The sequence below is a fragment of the Telmatherina bonti genome (genome assembly GCF_933228915.1).
Source record: "Telmatherina bonti genome assembly, chromosome: 22".
In the NCBI taxonomy this organism is placed as follows: Eukaryota; Metazoa; Chordata; class Actinopteri; order Atheriniformes; family Telmatherinidae; genus Telmatherina; species Telmatherina bonti.
The window spans coordinates 11,611,860-11,633,529 of NC_136631.1; the positions used below are offsets into that span (position 1 = coordinate 11,611,860).

Here is a 21,670-nt window from a genome sequence, read left to right on the forward strand (position 1 = left end):
TTTCTTACCAACCAATCCTTGACCGAAGTCAAACCTGGAGACCCCATCAACAACAAAAGCTGGATTAGAAACAATTTTCTGTAAAAGAAGAGAAGAAGTTGCATAACATGGCACTCACGCACTTTATTTAATCTGACAGACGGGTTTTGTGCTTAGTTAAACGTGCAACAGATGTTGCCGTGTCTGTGGCTGTAGTCCCAGTTTCAGTGCTGGTGAAAAGGTTTGGAGAGATCAAAAGCCAAATCACAAGTAGAAAATTCAGAAAGTGGAACAGCAACATTGGAAATGCACAGAAAAGCAATGGCTCAGCAAGGTTGCAGGAATGAATGACAAGGAAGCATTTCACAAGAATAAAACAACAAAACAAAATGAATAAAGCGGCTGGGATGAGAATCAGCACTCCAAATCTGAGACCACGGTCCTCAGCCGGAATAGGGTGGATTGCCCTCTCCGGGTCGGGAGTCAGGTCCTGCCCCAAGTGGAGGAGTTTAAATATCTCGGGGTCTTGTTCACAAGTGAGGGAAGGATGGAGCGCGAAATCGACAGACGGATCGGTGCGGCGTCTGCAGTAATGCGGACTCTGCGCCGGTCTGTCGTGGTGAAGAAGGAGCTGAGCCAGAAGGCGAAGCTCTCGATTTACCAGTCGATCTACGTTCCTTCCCTCACCTATGGTCATGAGCTGTGGGTCGTGACCGAAAGAACAAGATCTCGTATACAGGCGGCTGAAATGGGTTTCCTCTGCAGGGTGGCCGGGCTCTCCCTTAGAGATAGGGTGAGGAGCTCAGTCATCCAGGAGAAGATCAGAGTAGAGCCGCTGCTCCTCCGCATCGAGAGGAACCAGTTGAGGTGGCTCGGGCATCTGGTCAGGATGCCTCCTGGACCTCCCTGGTGAGGTGTTCCAGGCACGTCCCTCTGGGAGGAGACCCCGGGGAAGACCCAGGACACGCTGGAGGGATTATATCTCTCGGCTGGCCTGGGAACGCCTCGGGATCCCCCCCACAGAGTTGGCAAATGTGGCCGGGTAGAGGGAAGTCTAGGCTTCCCTGCATAGGCTGCTGCCCCCGCGACCCGACCCCGGATAAGCGGCAGAAGATGAAGATGAATAAAGAAAAAGATTTAAGGAAAATTCTTACACTGATTTGCTTCTTTTGACAGACTCACCGAAGGCCTTAGCCACTGCACTTGAGCCAGGTCAGAGGGGCTCAGGATCCCCTGGCCGATGGACCTCCTGTCAGGGGGGAACATGTCGTCGATGTACCTTACCCGCCGGATGAGGCAGTACTCCTTCATCTGCTTGAAGTCCTGGTTAAGGAACTTCTCAGGGTTACTGATCGTTCCATAGCCGTCTTTCATGTGACGAGCATTGATGATGTTCATGCACACACCTGGAGCAGGCATTGCTGGGCCGTATGAAGACTGCCGAAACCAAGCAGGAGTCAACCCATTTTCCACCAAACCCATTTTAAATATGACCTAAACAATCATGCATGGTCATCCTTTAAAGCAAAAGCAAATTTGCAGGTAAAACAGCCTAGTTATGAATTTCATCACACTGATTCATTTTAACTTTGTATGTCTGAATATTTGGTCCAGACATCATCAGGATGCACAAACAGCCACTGCTGGTGTTATTAAAAAAATAATATTAGAAACTAAAGAATAAAAACTTAGTCAAACATTCAGATAAACTTGACTTTGTCAAATGTAAAAATGTGAAAACTGAAACATTACCTCAAGTCCCAACCCTCGAGAGCAGCGCTGCAGAATGTGGAGATCAGTATGTGGGACGAGTTGAGTTTTATAATGTCAGTGAGAGCCTGAGGCTATTACTGTAAAAGCGTGATACTGGTCTTTAAGCCCTACCTGAGCTGGGTTTTTAAGTGGTGCAGTTGCCAATTGTGTGCAGGCAGGGAGAGAAGAACAGGGTTGAAAGTTGTCCAAACAAAGCATACCTCACTTACAGCAAGCTGCATGTCTTTACAGCATAAATGCATTCAAACACTGAAGAACAAAGACTGTACATGTCAAAGGAAGATTGATTTGATCTTTTATTTGGCTCAAAGACACTTAGGCTAAGTAAGCAGCACTTTTTCAGTCTTGCAAGGTTTTAAAGGTTGGAGTTCATAGTTATTTACATAACTGAGGCTTCTCAAACAGAATAAAAACAGGAATTTTGTCAAGTTTGCAACTAAACCTAAAATTTTTTGAATGAAAAACATTTTCTGCATTTACATTACATCTTTTTTTTTATTTTTTTTTTTATTCAGTGTCGCCCTGTGCTGCACACACTGTTGGTTTGAACAAGACTGTTGAAATGATCGTTTAATAAGAGAAACAGATTATTTTCTCTCATTGTGTCTTTTCAGTGACAGCCACTGTGACCAAAACAACATTATATCTGTTCATCTTTAGGATATTTACCAAAACAATTGTATAAACTATCCCCAGAGTTTCATCTGAAATGCAGCCTATTGCGTGACACCAGTGTTTCTCAATTCCTGTCCTCAGCCCCCCCTGGTCTGCATGTTTTATATCCAAACCTACTTTAACACACCTGAATATAATAACAGGCCGCAAAGAACTTGATAAGGAAGTTGAATCATCTTACTCATGTGTTTTGGACGAGGATCATGTTTAAAACATGCAGGGCATGGGGGCCTGAGGACTGGAATTGAGAAACTGTGTTACATTATAATTAACTGAACAATGTAATATTTGTGTTTTGATAGCAATTACTTTATAAATGGCATATTTGGGAATGTAATAAGTAAAATTAGTAACCTATTAAATGCATAAATTTATTTTTTCAGAAATGTGTCATTCTATAATAGATTAAATTTCATTCATTTATCTACTTTTCCATTATTTTCATCTTGGATGTATCTCGGATGAATTTCATGGTTGTCTTGTCTGAGAGGTAATACTGCTTTACGCGCCTCTTTTTGTAACAGAACGACGTGTACTGGGAACAATTTGGGCCTTGTTAATGAAATCATGACTTCTGAAACACCCGTCAGCAAACAAGATAACTGAATAATTTCTGAAATGCCTTAAATCACAATGTGTAAGAATAAGAGTTACTGACATCTAGTGGTAAATAAGAGAATAACAAGTTGTGAATGGATGGTGGTCTTCAGTGGCCAAAATTCTTCCAGACAAACATGTTTTCATCTGTGAGTGGATCCAGTATCTCAAGTGCAGCGTGATTGTACAAAAACTAACTATTTCTTTTTTGTACTTTTTGCATTGTCTTCTTAAGGCATGACAATTTTTTTTGTGAGATCAGACTGAGTATGGTGGTGTGGCGGTTACCACCGCGGTTACTCACAGTGAGAATGTTGCTGGTTTGAGCCTCTGCTGAGGAACATTCAAACAGTTCCCTGTTGTGGAGTTTTCGTCTTCTCCTGGTGTATTTGAGTTCTCTCCAGGTACTCCTGCTTCCTCCCACTATCCAACGATATGAATGTCAGATTAAGTAGTTTCTCTAGGAGTGAATATGGGTGGTTGTTCATTTCCATGCGTTGGACTGGTGATCTATCCAGGGTGTACCCTGCCTTTTGCCTGCTAATAGCTGGAATCGCCTCTAGCCTCCCCACAACCCTGAACTGGACTAAGCAGTATATAAAATGGGATGGCTAGATGAATGGATTGTCTCACTCCACACCATGGAACTTTACAAATGAATAACTGGATGAATTTTCTACTTTCTTTCCTCTTTTCATTACCTTAACATGTTTCAGCTTCACCTGTAGCCTTCCTTCAGAAGGGTCCCATGATCTGGTTATTAGGGGTTTTTGGGGGGGAGTGGACTTAAACTTTGTGTTGTCTTTTATGCTTTTTTTTTTTTTTTTTTTTTTTTTTTTTTTTTTTTTTTTTACACCATCGGTAATGCTTTTAATGTTTCATGTAAACCACTTTGAATTGTCTTGTACATGAAAGGTGCTATACAAATAAACTTGCCTTGCCTATGCAGTATGGACCCGGTTCATGTTTTCCATTTGTTTTCTTTTTTAACTGATGAAATCAAGCACTACTGAGTAAAAGAAAGGTTTGCGTACAGATGAATTAACCAGATTTCTACTCTTGGTTTAATTTTATGCACAGCTAGAGATTTTTATCCTGCAAGGAGTCGATACTGTGGTGGAACTCCTTCCTGACTAATAATTAACATCGACTGCCCTGCCGTGAGGATGAGTGTAAATTAAATAAAGCCATAAACCGAGCAGAATAAAGCCTCCTGTTGTCATAAAGTCTACTTGTGCAGGGTCATTGCTCTGAAACTGAAACCCTCTTTCTTGTCGTCTTTCTCTGTGTTTAGCCAACAGTAACAGGAAGCAGGAGGATTAAGCTGCAGTTTACCACAGGCTCGGCTTATTTGAAAGTAAATTTACATATTTGGTTCGCAAACATAAGGACATACACGCTGGTGTAGAAACCAGTCTGTTTTGTCCTTGTTGAATCTGCATCTGGATCAACAATCCCACCCACAGTTGTCTTTTGATCCAGCCAGGTAAGAGCCTTTTTTTCCCATTTTAAATCAGTATAATGAGATTTAGAGTGGAACTGCATACTGTTTCAGCATATGGTGCAGTCCTGAAAGCTGCTGGTAAACCATGCAATGTATGTCTACATGTGGTTTTGGACTGAAGAGGCCATATTTAATAATGACAAAGCGACGCATTATGTTTTATTTGCATTTTATTTCCATGCCTTACTTGTCGTCAAACAACATTTTACCCCTGTTTAACTTTCTCTTTATTCTTGCTTGTCACCTTTTTTACTCTTTAGTCACTAATCAGAGCTATGAACGCTTCACCTCCCACTCATTATGTTGCTTGCTGTCTAACTGCAGTACTGCCGTTCTGCTTCAGTTATCGCTCTTGTTTTTGCTAAACAACCTGGCTTGTTGTTCCTGCTTCAGGCACACAAAACATTATTATTTCACACAGTAAGGCACAATCAAGCGTCACTATTAGAATATTGAACTCTTATATTCTCTTCTCTTAAAAATGTATTTTTCTTGCATTGCGTGACTGCAGTGAGAGCTGAAACACTGCAGCAATGCCTCCCCCCGGTGTGTGTCTGAACATCATGGAGGCCCGTCACAAGCAGGATGGTTATGGGAGCATCACCAACCCCAGCAGGTTTTTTGGCCAAGACTACCAGCAGCTCAAGGAGTACTGCGTCATCAGACGGATAACGTTCATCGATGACACGTTCCCACCTGAGCAGAGCTCCATCGGCCAGGGGATACTGAGCGCTTCCGAACTGGCCCGCGTGGAGTGGCTGAGGCCAGCGGTGAGGGATATGAACAGGAGAAATGAAAGCTAGGATCAAGTTAGCATAACTTATTGACCAATTGAGCATGCAATGTTGGGAGCAGGAATAAAAAACTGTTCATGGCTTAAATCAGGCTTAAAATCACAAACTGCATGAGTAAAATTAGAATATTCTTTCTCGATAATTTACCTTATTTATAAAATTATTCATTCATTCATTTTCTGAACCACTTAATCCAATTCAGGGTCGCGGGGAAGCTGGAGCCTATCCCAGCTAGCTTTGGGCGACAGGCAGGGTACACCCTGGACAGCTCGCCAGTCCATCGCAGGGCTTTATAAAATTAATCAGCTCTAATTTTAGATTTGGTCTTCATAACTACTTTTCATGGGTCCACATACATAAAGGCCGCCACATTTTTTGCCACTGTTTTTACTTTGGCGTCTCTGAATAGACAAACATTTCTGAAGCTTTGGCTAATAGGTGCTAGAGCCAAAAGTAGTTACCTGTAGTTTAGTCACCTGAAGCCACCCACAGATTAATTCATGTTTACAACTGGAAGAATTGTGGTCATTGATGGCCACCATCTATTCACAGCTGTACTTGGCATTTCAAGTAATTTCTATACCCATCTTTACCACTAGGTGTCAGTGTTTTATGCACTAGAAACTGACATCTCCTCTGACATCTCATACAATAGATGTGTTCTTGCCTAGTGTTGAAATGTCACTGCATGCACTTTCCAAAGCTAAAATCTTTGAATGCGTTAAATGGGTTTTCTTTAACTCTTTATTTTTCCTTCTGTTCCAGAAAATTGCTTCTAATCCATCCTTTGTCATCCATGGGATCTCCAGGTTTGACTTTGGTCAAGGAATACTTGGTGATGGAACTTTTTCATTTTAGAAATGTTTTACTTTATGTCCTCCCAATCTTCTGACGACATCATTTCTGTTTTACAGGAAACTGCTGGTTTCTTGCGTCTATCGGAGCTCTAACTTTCCAGAACAACATCTTCAGGCAAGTTGTTCCTGTTGAACAAACGTTCGATGAGAACAACTGCGGGCTGTTTCACTTCAGGGTAAATATTAACAAAACGACAGGTTATTGTTTATAACACACCAGGAAATGTTTTTGGGCGGCTGTAGCTCAGGAGGAAGAGCAGTTGTCCTTCAACTGGTAAGTTGGGGGATTGATTCCAGGCTTCCCCTGAAATGCCGAAGTGTCCTAGGGCAAGACACTGAACCCCAAACTGCCCCCCGATGTGCCTATCGGGGTATGAGTGTGTTGAGTGAGTGTGTGTGCAAATGGGTGAATGTGACAAGTAGTGTAAAGCGCTTTGAGTGGTCTGTATGACTAGAAAAGCGCTATAGAAGTACAAGTCCATTTACCATTTTTTTGTTTTTGTTTTTTTTTTCATTGATAGGCTGTGTGGACAGATTTGATGTTTCCTGTTGTTGCTAAAACTGATGGACAGAAGCTATTTGAATGATTTTTACATAATAGTCTGATTAAAGCTGTAAACTGTCACATTTAATTTGATTTGGATGCGAATAATGAGGCTGATGATGTGAATGTAGCCTGATCTATTGTAGATCTCTGTTCAGCTTCACATCATTCCTGGCAGCACTTTGGACCAACCCGGATCTTTCTATGTTTGTTTTTGAATTCTTTTGTGACATATCTGTACATTTAATGGTTCATGAATACGCGTTCATCCCTCTCATCCTCAGTGCTGAACCTGCTAAAGGGATCATTTATGACAACCTGATTCAGTGATTTGCTGCAGCTTGGCAGCAGCTTCAGAAATCTGTAGAAAGCTTTGTTTGATTTAGAGCTTTTGTTGTTCAGCTAGCTTTGTTTTAGCCAGAGAGATTAAGATCATAGGGGACAAAGACTTGCTTTCATTTATTTTACAATTAAATGAGTAAAATACCAAAGAGGTTATTGCGTAAGCTGTCCATGTAGCTGATTCATCTTGTCTTGTTTTTGTACTTTTTAAAATTTGTTGTAATTATTCCCCTTCCAACTAAAGCTAGCTAAATGATATATAACTTGCATGATATGTTGACTCCCAAGACACTGTTAGCATTTAGCTCTGTTAGGACTGCACACAATGAGGAATAGGAATATCCAGCCATAACAAGACACAGATATAGATATACATAAGGTTGCACGCTGAGCACTTTGTAGAACACCTCATGCCAGCATGACCAAACACGACACCATGGATTTATGGATGTCACAGTCACAGGGGCCAGATCTTGTTTAACATAGCATCTTCTAGAGAAGTCAAAAGCTACGAGGAAGTGGCGACAAGAGGTGGCGGAGATCTTATGCTTATATAACTAAAAACAATCCACAGCATCCTAATAAATACTATCAGCAGATTTAAGTTCCTCATTGGAAGAATTTGATATAAAGTACGGCCATAGCTACACAGTGGGATGTATGACAGGCAGATGATGGAATTCAGGGTCTCACTGAAGGTCTTTTATTTGATGCAGTGCAAAACATCCTGGCAGGGATGCTTTACTAGGCGTGAGGTGAGCCCCTATCGGGGTAGGATGGCCATACAGAGGATGTAACAGACATAAAGGATGAACACTGGCTAAGCTACAAGAGCTGACCAGATGAATAAACCTCTGAAGAACAACAGACATATTTACTAATGTATGCATGTGCTTTTCACAAAGTAAAGTAAATTCTTCATCTTGGATCTTCTTTGTTTACTTATATTCAGTTCTGGAGATTTGGAAGATGGGTGGATGTAGTTATTGATGACAAACTGCCAACAATTAATGGCAGATTAATTTTTGTTCACTCCAAAAATCCAAATGAGTTCTGGCCTGCTCTGCTGGAGAAAGCATATGCCAAGTAAGGACACTGCTTATTACGTGCATTGGATTTTATCTCTGCTCTGTTAGCATCTGTGCAATATATCAAAATCCACATGTTTCAGGGTTTGCGGTTCCTACACCGACATGAGCGCTGGAACTCCTGCAGAGGCCATGATGGACTTCACCGGTGGTGTCCATATGTCTATTCAGTTGTCCGACCCCCTGCCTAAATTATGGGAGTTGATGTGCAGGGCTGGTATATCAGGTGCACTGATGGGCTGCGGTACACCACAAGGGGTAGGTAGAAACCTGCAACAGAGATGTTGTGCTTTTTTTTTTTATAAGGTATAGATACTGGAAATTCACTCATTTTTATTTGGAAAAGGTTTTCTCCCAGTTATCAGTTTGCAAAATTTAGTTGCTGTTTGTTTTTCTTTACTGAATAAGATTATACCATTCTGATACTGTATGAAACACCAGCAATCAACTGATCGGTAGAGCTCAGCACAATAGATGGAAACAAGGAAGCAGGAAAGGCAGCTGTCCTATTAAAGAGCTTGAGCCATTAATAGGTAATCCTGAGACATTCTGGTGAATTTTATTACCTGTGAATGCCAAAAAGAAAAGTGATCAGCAATGAGCTCAGGGAACAAACTGCTCAACAATCTGGAGGGGTTATATGGTCATTTTAATCTTTAAGTCGTCACTCTTCCCAGAACTGAAAACTCCAGATAGTTCACCAAAATTGCAGATTGTGGAATGTTAGAAGATACTCTGAAAAAAACAACCACACCAACGACAAAGCTAATTTAATATTTAATGTTAAAATTTATGGCAGTACTGCAAGGAAATATTTTTTTTATTGTTGTTTATATTACAAAAAAGAGCACTAAGAAAGATGTATAATGTTGGCTACAGATACAAATAGACTTTTTATGTTATCTGGTTGATTGTAAATAAAGGATTTAGTTGAGTTGCAAACATCAATAATAATGTATAAAGCAAAGAACAGAAATTTACCTGAGTAATAACAAAGTTTATTTGAATTAGAAGAGGAGGGCTGCATACGCTGGCTGGATTTTAAACCCAAATTTGCTGGATTAACCATGAAACAACGTGTATTTCTTTTTCAGGCATCAAATTATGGAATTCAATGAATGGTAATCTGAGAAGTTTTACATTTGAGAAAATGTTTAAAAAAAGAAAAAATGTCTTAGAGAATGATTGGAAAAGTTAATTACTTTTTGTTATTTCCTTTTATCTCATGCGAGTGTTAGTGGTGTTACTTTTGCCACCAAATAGAAGGTGATATATAAGAGATGGGCTGGTGCTTATAGTTTTCTTCTACCTGCTCCTTTTCTTTTGTGGTTTTGTAAAAAGTAAGAAAAGATGTGAACAAATTTACTTATAAAAACCATGAATAGAATAATTTTTTTTTAAATTACTTGCATGGTTTGGCTGCGTGGTGGCATGGTGGATAGCACTGTGGCCTTACAGCTGAAGGTCGCTGGTTCGATCCTCAGCTGGGTTTGGTCAGTGGCCTTTCTGTATGGAGTTTGCATGTTCTCCCCGTGTATGCGTGGGTTCTCTCCGGGTACTCCGACTTCCTCCCACTGTCCAAAGACATGTATGTTAGGTTAATAGGAGTGCATGTGAGCGTGAGTGGCTGTTTGTCTCTGTGTGGCCCTGCAATGGACTGGCGAGCTGCCCAGGGTGTACCCTGCCTTTCACCCACAGATTGCTGGGATAGGCTTCAGCTTCCTTGAGTCCCAGTTAGGATAATGACTGACTTGCAGGGGGAGGTGCCTCTCTAAGAACACTGCAGCATAATTTAACACAGTCAAGTTTCTTCTAAACAAACTCAACAAAGACTTCTGAAAAGTCCTTTGAACAGATGTGACCACAGCGGAGATGTTTGGTCGTTAAGTGTGGCATCATGTTTGCTGTTAACCAAACACAACATATCCGTACAAACACCTCTTACCAACACGGGGGTGGAGGGTTGATGATTTGGGCTTGTTTTGTTGGCACATGGACCTGAATATCCTCCTGTCACTGAGTCAACCATAAACTCCTCTTAACAACAAAGTAGTCTTGAATCAAATTTGAGGGCATCGGTCTGACAACTAAAGCTATGTTGAAATTGTATCAGTGTTGTTATGCTTAACACTGCAGCGTATTTACAAGACAGGCTGAAAAAGAAAAGATTGCAACATGCTGCAATCAAAGTCAAAGTCCAGACCTTAATCTGGATGGAATGTTGTGTCAGGACTGTAAGATGTTCATAAAAACATCTGCAAATCTCAATGAACTCAAATGACTGTCAAAAGAAAGTGGACCGAAGCTTCTGCAGAACAAAGTGAGAGACTGATAACAACGTCACCACCTTCTGTTGAATCATGGGACTTAAGTTACTAAGACTTAAGTCTGTGTTTTGGCCTAGTTTTTGTTAAATGACGACAACAGGCATATGTCTTGTACTTTTACATAGTTTTATTTCCATGTTAGAATTTTAACAAGTGAATTGGATATTTTTTGTCCTGTTTACCGCTTATGTTTTTTTGTCAAACGGCTATTAAAACAGATTGCTGGTCTTTGACCTCATCCCATTGTTTATGGATTGAGCAGGCAGGGTTAAATGTCCAGTTCTGGTTCTGTACTAAGCTTAGCTAATCATTCTCTGGTCGATGTGTAGTAAAAGCCAAACTTTTACCACATGTTCAAGGAATAAGAAAAACATATTACCAGAAATGCTAAATAAGGCATAATTACTTTAGAATTATTTATAACTTATTTTAAATGTAAAAATTAACACTGTCAATGATAACAATAACAATGTTAATAAAATGTCATATAACAGTTGTACAAACTCTGATGTGATCATTTATGTATTTACAGTTGTACTCATATGTATTCATCCTCTTTCATTAAAGAAAAGGCTGAACAGTCACTCAAATAACTGGAAACTTAAAAAAGGAACAATGACTGAAAATTTGCAAAAATATAATTTAGTATTATAAGATACTGTTTTTTTCATTTAATTGAGTTGAAGAAAGAAAAAACAAACAAACAAACAAATGGGTCCTGGACAAATTAGAGCACTTTTCTGTTGAACAGTGGGACAAAATACCTGTCAACAGGTGCAGAAGTCTGACTGAGAGGAACAGAAAACACCTGACTGGAGCGGAAACATTAAAGGATTGTTCAACTAAATATTAGTTTATTAATCATGTAATATGTAATAAATTATCTTATTTATTTGCTTTTTAAAAAAAATATTTCTATTGAACCAGAATTAGAAAATAATGTCATTATTTTCATAAAAAAAATTTTTATTATTACTTCAGTCAATTTCAGCTTATTTTACTGTTTTGTTTTTTCCCTTCTTTAATGAAAGGTTATGAATAAATATGAGCACAACTGTATATATTTTGTGGATGTCTTGCAGGAGAAATTATCCTCCTCTTACACCGTATTACCGAATGGATTGGTCCAAGGCCACGCTTACACAGTGACAGGCGTCAAACAGGTAAAAACTTCAGCTTTCAATCTCAATTATATCTGAAAACAATATTGATGAAGAGGAACATATAAATAGAAGCCATAGTCTGTTGTGGGGTCATTTTTTTTACATTCATGGTAAACATTAAAAATCTTTCTATGGTGATGATTTTTGCTCAGATGATGAGCAGAGGGAAGCTCGTAAACCTGGTGCGTTTGTGGAACCCCTGGGGAAAAGGAGAGTGGAACGGAGACTGGAGTGATCGGTGAGAATGACCCCAATGACCCCGTTTGATTCATTATTACATATCCTTATCTGCCACATTATTAGGTACGTCTTGCTAGTACAGACTCCCTTTTGGCTTCAGAAATTTGGAATAAGGAAACATTCTTCAGAGAGATGCTGACATGATAACATGGCCAGTTGCTGCAGATTTGTCAGCTACACATCCATGATGAGAATCTCCTCCACCACACCTCAAAGCTGCTCAGAGGTGGAGACCATTGGAGTACAGTAAACTCATCGTCATGTTCAGGAAAGCACTTTGAGATTGTGACGTTCTGCATTATCCTGCTGGAAGAATCCATCAGAAGATATTTTCTCTGGATATAGAGGGATGGAGATGGTCTGAAATACTCTGAAATAGTCACATCAACCTGTCTGAAACCACCAACATTTAAAGTCTCTTAAATCTCCTTTCTTCTGAAATTTTAATGCCCAGTCTGGATCTCAGGAGATCATCTAGACAAGGGGTACCCAACAACCCTACAACAACTGCAATCCAACAGGTTTTCCATGTATCCGTGCTCCAACACAGCTGATTCAAATGAAGGAGTCTTTGTGCAGAACCGGATAGGCTGTTAGATCCATGTAATTTCATTCAATTGTGTTAAAGCAGGAATAAATGGGAAACCTGCTGGATTGCAGACCTCATAGGACTGAACAGATTAGACCATGTCTATACTGAGTTGCTGCCATTTCATTGGCTGATTATGTATTTGTGTTGACGAGAAGTAAACATTATAAAGTGGCGCTTTGCTATGGAAAGGCTATTTTGTGACAATTGTGACTGCAAGTTACAACAAACAGTTCTTTATAAGCTATTGCTGCCACAGCTATATGGCTTCATTCTGACCTAAATTCAGTATAAAGATAAAACTTCAGTCAAAAGAGTCTCTTTCTTTACATGAATAACTGTCCTGCAGGTCCTCGATGTGGCAAACAGTGAGCTCTCAGGATCGGGAACAGTGCCTCTCGGTGGCTGATGATGGGGAGTTCTGGTGAGAAAATATCACCAAATGACAAAACCGATGTAGAAAGTAGCAGCAGAAACACAAACATCCTTTCACAAAGTAAATTTTCAGCTAAAACATACATAACTAATGTCAACAGGATTACCTTGGAAGATCTCTGTAAGTTCTACGTTGATCTTGACATCTGTGGGACAAGTCCAGATTTCCTGGATGAGAGCTCTTCCTGTCAGTGGAAGACCTCCATGTACGAGGGTCGGTGGGTTGCAGGAACGACTGCCGGAGGCTGCATGAATAACAAAGGTATTCTAAACTTAAATAATGCTTTAACCTCTCGTATAGCTTTATAAAGGTTTAAAGAGATGTAAGTGAGCCATGAAACAAACCGAATGGCAACTGATGCAGAAAAAGCTTCAAAGTTATGACAGAAATTGTTTAAATGTTTTGCGTAAATGACAAATTAAACCTGAGAAATGCAGAATGTAAACATTTAGTTTTAAAAGGTAAAGGAATGGCTGGACTTCAGCAGCAAGAAATAACAGCTTAAGTTTTGCGATCATGAACTGAAGCATGCATGGTTTAGCTGTGATGCATGTTAAACGTTTAGCGAGACTTGATTCCCTTGTGTAGTTTACAGCAGGGGTGCCCAAAGTCGGTCAGCGATTGTTGCTGCTCTGCGGGTTTCTGATGTATTCCTCTTCCAACACACCTGGCTTCCATTAAATGGACCCAACAGCCAATGAAGTTCTACACAATGATTAGTTTGAGTCAGGTGTGTTGGAGCAGGGATACATGGAAAACCTGCAGTACCGGAGCTGTGTGTTTACAGAATATCATATCTGTTGAATGCATGTAAACTCCATGGATACAAATGTTAAAAATTAAACCACAAGAGCTCAAATTTTGTAACACAACAGTGGAATTCAGCATTTGGTGGGTTCCAAGTCCAGCTGGAATAACAAGTAACTTTTACATCATTGCTTTGTTTATAAATCTTCCAATGTGACACAGTGGTCACAACCATTTTTGTCACTTTCTTCCTTTTGTTTAGTTAAAATTTGATGAAATTTCTGCAGATTTAGTCGTGTGTGTAAAGCTGTAACAACAGAAAAGTGCAATAAACTGTGTTGAGAGCAAAAAGATAAGATAAAATAGGAAACAGCATCTTATCTTAGATCTGAGTTCAACCAGTTATAGACAAGGTGCAGTCTAGAAAACCTGTACTGTTATCATGATTGTGTGATTTTGCATGTTCAGTCAACTGCTTCATGTTCCATGTTATTATAGAAACATTATCTGCATTTGTTGACAAAAAAAAAAAAGGCTCAATTCAGCTCTAGTTCAGCCTGCCCTCATTTGTTTTTCTCATTCTCTCATTCTCATTTGTTACTATAAATCATTTTCTGAAAATCCAACTCGTTCCTTTGTTTGACTTCCAGACAGCTTCTGGACTAATCCGCAGTTTCGGGTGGAGATTTATGGTGAATATTCAGAGAAAGATGGCGAGAAAAACACACTTGTGTCTCTGATGCAGAAGCCGGACAAGAGAAATCGACGCCTGGTGCAAAACTTCCACATTGGATTTTCTGTATTTGAGGTAAATATGGTTCTGTACTGGGCAGCACAGAACCAGTGTGCATATATTGGGCACAAATCGTGAAAACAAAAAGGTTTGTCAATATTATTGCAAGGTAAGTCCAATTTACAATTGTTTTGATTGGCTGAGAGATTCAGCAGACCTGCAGGTTTTTGGGAGTTTGTTCCACATCTGAGGAGCATAAAAACTCCACGCCACCTCCATGTTTAGTTCATATTCAGGGAACAGGAAGTAGATCTGACCCTGATGACCTGAGGGATCAGATTGGTTCATACCAAACCAGAAGATCCTGAATGTATTTTGGCCCTGAACCATTCAGTACATTATGAACTAACAGCAGGATGTTTAAGTCCTTTCTTTTAATCAGTCTGAGTTCTGATCTTTTTTTTTATTTATTTATGTCTTTTTTAAATTTTATTTCTTTCTTCAAACACGTAATCGGATGAATGCTGTTCTAATATTTATCACTGTGATGGTTTTTCTTGTTATTAAGAAATTACTATACTGGAATCATTTTACGTGTCTGTTCTCACTGATTCCTGCCAAATCACGGTGTGGTTTTAAAGAATTGCATGTTGATATATGAAGAGACCACAAAAAATTGTGGTTTTCTTGATTGTTTATGGGCCGGTCTGAGCCACAAGTAAATCGATTTGTCTTTGAAGCCATCCTGTCCTCCAGTAGCAGGCGACAATGGAACAAAAACAGTCCTGTTACACCAGTAAGGGTCCAGCAACATAGTCAGTCCACAACAAGTGAAAAAAATGAAAAGATTTTAAAGGATTAAATTAAATGACAGAAACTGGATTTCGTACCAACACAAACACAGACTCTGGGGATGAAAATAAAGCATCATCCCACATATGCCTTCCATAATAAACTCCATATAAAAGCTGTCATAATATGATGACGATACTGAACAGTTTAGGTTAAACATTCTGCAAACACTGAACACTAACGTACTGGCTGATATGACTACCCTTTATTTAATCCAAATTCACATGGACGACTTTGATCTATCATTATTATCATTTCTAAAATCGTTACAACACTGCAGATTTTTGCCTTGTGACTATAGTTATCAGAGATGTTTAATACGCGTACTATTGGTTGGTGTTGATCAAATAAAAGTGATATAATCATGCAGATTTAGCTGATGGAAGCTAACTGAAAGGAAACAGGGTACATACAGCATGAATAAATATAATTTTGTCCCCATCTGGTTTTCACCAATACCACTTATTCATATAGGATTTGATCACCTGCAGGTGCTGCTGAGCATCAGCTGCTGTGAGGCCCTCAACTTTGTCCTGAAACTATTTTCTTTTTAAAGAATCACTCTCCTCTGATGATGTTTTTTTTTTCCAAATTCTCTTTTAGTTTTTTTCTACTGATTATCACAAGCAAAACAAAAACTTTCTCACTGTTAGTTTCAGTTGGTGGGTCTATTTTTAGTATATATATGTCACGTTAGCACCATCTGCTGCTGCTTTAACCCATCACAATCCAGCAGTCTGGTCCAGACAATGAACCACAAAGCCCAGCAACCTGACAACTGTTCTGTAGTTTTCCCGAACAGCCTCTGATCTAAGTATTTTTCAGGCAGTAAAAAGGTAATAATACATCCGTTTTAATTAAAATATAACAATTAAACGTATCAGAATTATTCTGAAAGGCTTCAGAAAGAAATATTTGTGAATATTGACTCACATGGGATAGTTTTCAAAGGAAACAAAGAAAATAAACAGGAAATGAGACAAAAAACCATTGAACCCACCATGGATAAAATACAGGATTAAATTTCAACCCATTATTTGTAAATTACACCCAGTTAAAATCTAAATTCTTTTCTCTTTCTTTCCAACATGGACAACTTGCCACTGATTCCCCTCAAGGTGACTGAACAAGTAAGAAACTTTTACATCTCACACATTCGTTCCAGCACATCTATAAGCCAATGTCAGGAAGCTGAAATATCTGTGTTGTTACTGCAGTATAAGGCCGAGAGCGGGAAGTTCCCAGCCTCCTTCTTCAGCCGCCACGCGCCTGTTGCCCAAACCAAAACCTTCATGAATGCACGTGAAGTGATGGAGTTTCTGTCGCTGAAACCTGGAGAGTACCTGATTGTTCCGTCCACCTTCAGTCCCAATGAGACCTCCTCCTTCCTCCTGACCATCCACTCCAAGATCGAGACCCATTGCCAGTATGCTCACGCTCTCAGCTTCGGTCTGCAGACATATGACGGATGTGATGAAGATAAAATGTCAAGTTATTCTCATCATCGATGTGTTTTAAACATCTTTTTCTCTGCAGTGAAAATTCTGCCGACCATAAACAAGATCCAGCTGAAAGGGTTTGTCTGAGATCCTGTTCAGAAAATGTGTGTTATGTTTTGCAGTTTCATGTGAAATATGTTTCTTTCTGTGAACTCTCAGGCCAGGAAAAGGAAAAATACACAGGAGGATGAGAAGAAGAAAGTCTTTTTCCGTCAATACTCTGACAAGGTAAAAGAGAATTGTGAAATAAAGAGAATTCAACCTGTTTAAAATATTTTGTGGAGACAAGGTTAAAAAGGTGCAGAACCACGGGGTCCGGTGGGCTTTGAGTGTGCAAATGCCACTTGTTTCAGACGCATTCAAAGGCCGTAATGTGGTATGTCCAACAGCTGCGTTATGTTTAGCTTGTTATGTAGCTCTGCGGTCCAACGCTCACAGAATTTATCCTGATGCTTCTTAATGCAATCCACTAGTTAGTCATTTCCAGCTTTCGCAGTCTGGGACTGAGGATAGCTGAAATTGTTCTGTTAACATGTGAGTGATACGAAAAGCTCAATCTGTTATTCTTCCCAGTATGAAGAAGTGGATGCTGAGCAGCTCCAGCGGATTCTCAATGAAAATATCCTAAAAGGTGAGGATGGTGAAAATCTCCACTCTGCTGCAAAGTCACACCTGTAAGCTGCTCTGATGCTTTTTCTGTTTTCTTCAGGTGACTTAAAATCCGGAGGGTTCAGCATCGACGCCTGTCGCAGCATGGTCGCTCTCATGGATGTATCCTGTTGTAACACATCAAACCATCAATTTTCTTAACCACTTTGTCCAATTCAGGGTCACAGAGAAGCTAAAGTCTAAAGCTAAAGAGGCAGGGTCCACCCTGGACAGGGCCAACACAGAAAGACAAACAACCACACACACACTCCCTCCTATGGACAATTTAGAGTATCAATCCTCAATCCTGGTCTTCAAGCGCCGGTGTCCTGCAGGCTTTCCAAGTGTCCCCGCTGCAACACGGCTGATTAAAATCAATGTGTATTTAGAAGACATGTGGAGAGCTTGGCTGAGTCTGTCTGAGGTGTTTACCAAGAGGGATATAAGAGGACACCAGCCCTCGTGGACCAGGATTGAGGATCCCTGACTTAGACTAACCAACCTAACATGCATGTCTTTGTATGGTGGGGGGAAGCTGGAGTGACTGGAGAGAACCTACAGACACACAGGGAGAACATGTAAACTCCACACAGAAAGGCCACTGTTCGAACCTCCCCACCAGCCGAGGCTCGAACCTTCTTGCTGTGAGGCCACAGTGCTAACCACTGCAGCACCGTGCAGCAATGCATCAAAAATTATCATCACTTCTCATATTTATCCTTTTTTATTTTCTTTTTTCTTCTGATACGTCAAAAAAATCATATCAATGGGTGCTTGAAAACAAGATAATAATCATAATAATTATGTCCAGTGCGTAACAAAGTGGATCACAGTTGGATGCTGAAGAGATGTGGATTTAACATGGTTTAATCTGTACATGATGATGGTCTGGTTTTTAAGCATCTTCAGATGCTAAAACTCTTACAGTGTTGATGCACCTTAAAGTTTCTGTCTTAGATTAGGGGTGCCCAAATTCAGTCCTTAGGGTTGCTGTCCTGCTGGTTTTCCATGTATCTCTGTTCCAACACACCTGGCTTCCAATAAATGGATGCAACAGCCGATGAAGTTCTGCATGATGACTGATCAGTTGAGACAGGGATACATGGAAAACCTGCAGGAATGTGGTCCTCAATGTCTGGAGCTGCACCCCTGTCTTAGATCATGTATTGCCACCTGCTGAAGTGTTGGCGCTTGGTTCACTGTGGGAAGACGACAAGCTAACAGAGCTAGCATGATTCAGGATTACTGATATTGCTGATGAATGCTTCAAACATCTTTAGAATCATGCTTGTGGCATCATGTGACACCAATGTTGCATGATGGACAGTTAATACTGTCTGGAAAACACCTACACTCACAGTGACGTTTTATTTAAAGCTCACCAGTTTCGCTGTGAACATGAAGAACCTGCTACTCTTTTGTTGATACAAGACAACTCGTTTAATTCCTGTGCAGACATGATGCCTTAATGACACGCTGGAAAGACATCAATCACAGGCAAGCTGAACAGTGAGGAGTTTGTTCGTCTGTGGAACAAAGTTGTTGCCTACAAGGTAAAGGAAAATAAGAAAATTACAATAAATTATTGCAGCAAACATGTATTCACTGTTTGGCTAATTAATCAGTGTATCACTGAATTAAATGTGCACGTTATCAATCTTGTTTTCTTTTTCCAGGACATATTCTATCTCACAGACGTTTCGAGAACAGGAACGCTGTCTCTGAGTGAGCTGAGGAATGCATTGGTAGCTTCAGGTAAGTAGATGTGGTTAGGGTTCATTTATTCCCTTCATAATGTTCCTATCAACCCTGTGCTGCTATAGAACACCTCATTAATAGTTTTGTTCTGCAAAAGTAATGCAAACTGGATGGTAACACTCCAAAAATCTCTTCTTTAACCTCACAATGAGAAAGCACTGGTTATCTGGAAAGCACAGGTAAAGCTGAGGAACACTAGGGGAAAGGAATCTTCCTCTCTGTGAGGAGTCCCTCCCAGATCCATTTGATCAAAGAAAATGCACCAACTTTCAAGCAGAATGTAAGATTCGTGTCAGAGAAAACAAACAGCTCAAAAATGTTCAGAACTTTCAGGATCTCAAAGTGAATGTTATCCATCCTCAATCGCACAGAAACTTCTACACAACCTTACAGACCTCTGCCGAGGAGCTGAGGAGCTGAGTCACATGCTGCTAAAGACTCTGACTCTTTAAGTCATGTTTACATAAGAATTTTAATTCCCCTTTGTGTCCAAAAAAAAAAAAAAAAACCCATTAAAACCTCTTTAAAAGGCTTAAAATGACTTTCTAAACACCTACTTCTCTATGAAAATGGTCAATCTGAATTTAACTTAAATCTGAATTAAGTGGCTGGTTTTTTATGATTATAAATTGTAACCAATAATTCCTTTATATTTAAATCCAATCATTCTGTTTCCTTGTCCTGCCACAATTACATGTCAGTGTGTGTTTTGGTTAGGTATGAGGGTCAGTGATGACATGCTCAATCTCATGGCTCTGCGTTATGGCGCTTCCTCTGGTCACATGACTCTAGAGAGCTTCATCAGCCTCATCCTTCGCCTGGACTGCATGAGCAGTAAGTCCAGTCAAACTTATCGCATCATGTCTGTAGATGTGAATGTAAACCATCCCCTAAAGTCTTCTTTCCCTTTTTTAAAGCTTCCAACATTTGTTAAAGCTCACATTACAGTTTTACATTCTGTTTGTTGCTCAACAGAAATCTTCAGACAACTCTCTGATGGAAAAGCAATGAGTCTTCGGGAATCAGAGGTAATAAAGCCCCCTTCATTAACCAAACTGAACATTTTCCAAAGTAAAAAGATAAACTAGTTTTCATTAGAAGTGTTTGCAGTTACACTGATTCAGTATTTGCCAGTATCCCCATTTCTACAATAAGCTTTCAGTTTGATTCCACTCAGGACCAAGTGACCAATAAAAAACAATAACATGCCACTTTGACGCTATCATATTCATTCATATCAACACAAACTTACGTTTATTAATGTTAAATTAGCCCTGCGATGGATTGGCAACCTGTTCAATGTGTACCCTGCCTCTCGCCAAATGATTGCTAGGATAGGCTCCAGCTTCCCCGCGACCCTAAGTTTGAGCAAGCGCTTAAGAAAATGGATGAATAATGTTACACTATACCACTGGTTTTTATCACAAAAGTGCATTAACAAACTTCCTGTGTTTATTTCCAGTGGATGTACATTTCAATGTACACTTAACCCAACAGGGAAGACGTGCCCACATTTCATCTGGAAATGCAGAAGACGTTTCAAGAAAGGTTTCCTATTTGTCAAACTGACAAATAAATCAAACATGTTCTTCTTTTTTATTTTAAAGTAGCACTATGTAACTAAAATATATGTTTCTGACTCATTTTGTTGGTACAGTGGCATTTATATTTACATTCCTGGGGTACTTGTTGCCCAGCTAGGTCTCAAGGCAGAGTAATGTTGCTTCAGAGTTACATGTTATGCACTGCGTCACCCGCTAGCAACTGGATATTAAGACACTAGTAGTTTAGAGCCCACACCATGTCTGATTCATCAAAGAAATGCAAAAGGACATTTTCAGAAGAAAAGGGAGGAAAAATAAAGAGAAAGTGTAACTGCTCCCAAAGATTTTCATTTGGACCAGAGAAAGCCACACTTCAACTGATGTTTTAGTTGGCATTTATTGTGTCACACGCACCATGACCGACAAAACCACTGTGGAAAAACTAAAGAAAAGACAAATATAAAACTTTCATTCATAAAACAAAATCCCATACAAACCCAAAATATACAATGAAATAATAAACAATTACCGTGTGCGCCTTAGGCATCCTTAGACTGGCAAGCTGTCCAGGGTGTACCCTGCCTTTCACCCACAGACTGCTGGGATAGGCTCCAGCTTCCCTGCGACCCTTCATCGAATTAAGCAGTTAGGAAAATGAATGAATAAAGTTTACTGATCTAAAAGAAACTTTAATAAAAAACACAAAGAAAAAACACGGGTCTAGTATTGATCAACATGTTGTAGTAAAACAACATTGGGGGAGGGGGATTTTGATTACTGTTCAGGTGTTGTAAAAGAAAAAAAAAGGCAGGTCTAAACATTGTTTTGATAGTAAATCGTTGGATTGACTCCACAAAGTATGGCTGTTACTGTACTCCAACAGTTAATGGAGATAAAAAAAAATACATTTTACTCTTTATTTACTCACCTGTACAGACTTGCCTCATACTTTCATAATCATGATTAAGTTTCTTCATGAGG

General features: G+C 39.7%; 2 protein-coding genes across 2 annotated transcripts in view; one reads left to right on the forward strand and one right to left on the reverse strand.

Annotated features, from left to right (window-relative positions):
* LOC306772129 (calpain-1 catalytic subunit-like) overlaps positions 1–1,398 on the reverse strand; it is a gene marked incomplete at both ends in the record, with an annotated part of 273,362 nt that extends 271,964 nt beyond the window's left edge. Inside the window, 2 exons of the mRNA XM_079261542.1 lie at positions 9–78; positions 1,162–1,398. Of these exons, the coding sequence (XP_079117668.1) occupies positions 9–78; positions 1,162–1,398 (307 nt within the window). The remainder of the gene's footprint in view (positions 1–8; positions 79–1,161) is intronic.
* Positions 1,399–5,061: 3,663 nt separating this feature from the next.
* LOC306772130 (calpain-1 catalytic subunit-like) lies at positions 5,062–20,655 on the forward strand (the record flags this gene model as incomplete). The annotated part of the gene is made up of 20 exons (XM_079261543.1): positions 5,062–5,298; positions 6,088–6,157; positions 6,237–6,355; positions 8,018–8,151; positions 8,237–8,411; positions 11,563–11,643; positions 11,796–11,881; positions 12,822–12,896; positions 13,009–13,169; positions 14,306–14,463; positions 16,458–16,666; positions 16,777–16,816; positions 16,899–16,967; positions 17,313–17,370; positions 17,449–17,510; positions 18,872–18,940; positions 19,064–19,142; positions 19,863–19,979; positions 20,121–20,173; positions 20,608–20,655. 20 exons carry the CDS (start codon positions 5,062–5,064, stop codon positions 20,632–20,634), a joined length of 2,079 nt encoding a protein of 692 aa, XP_079117669.1. The 3' UTR covers positions 20,635–20,655.
* Between the last annotated feature and the right edge of the window lie 1,015 nt (positions 20,656–21,670).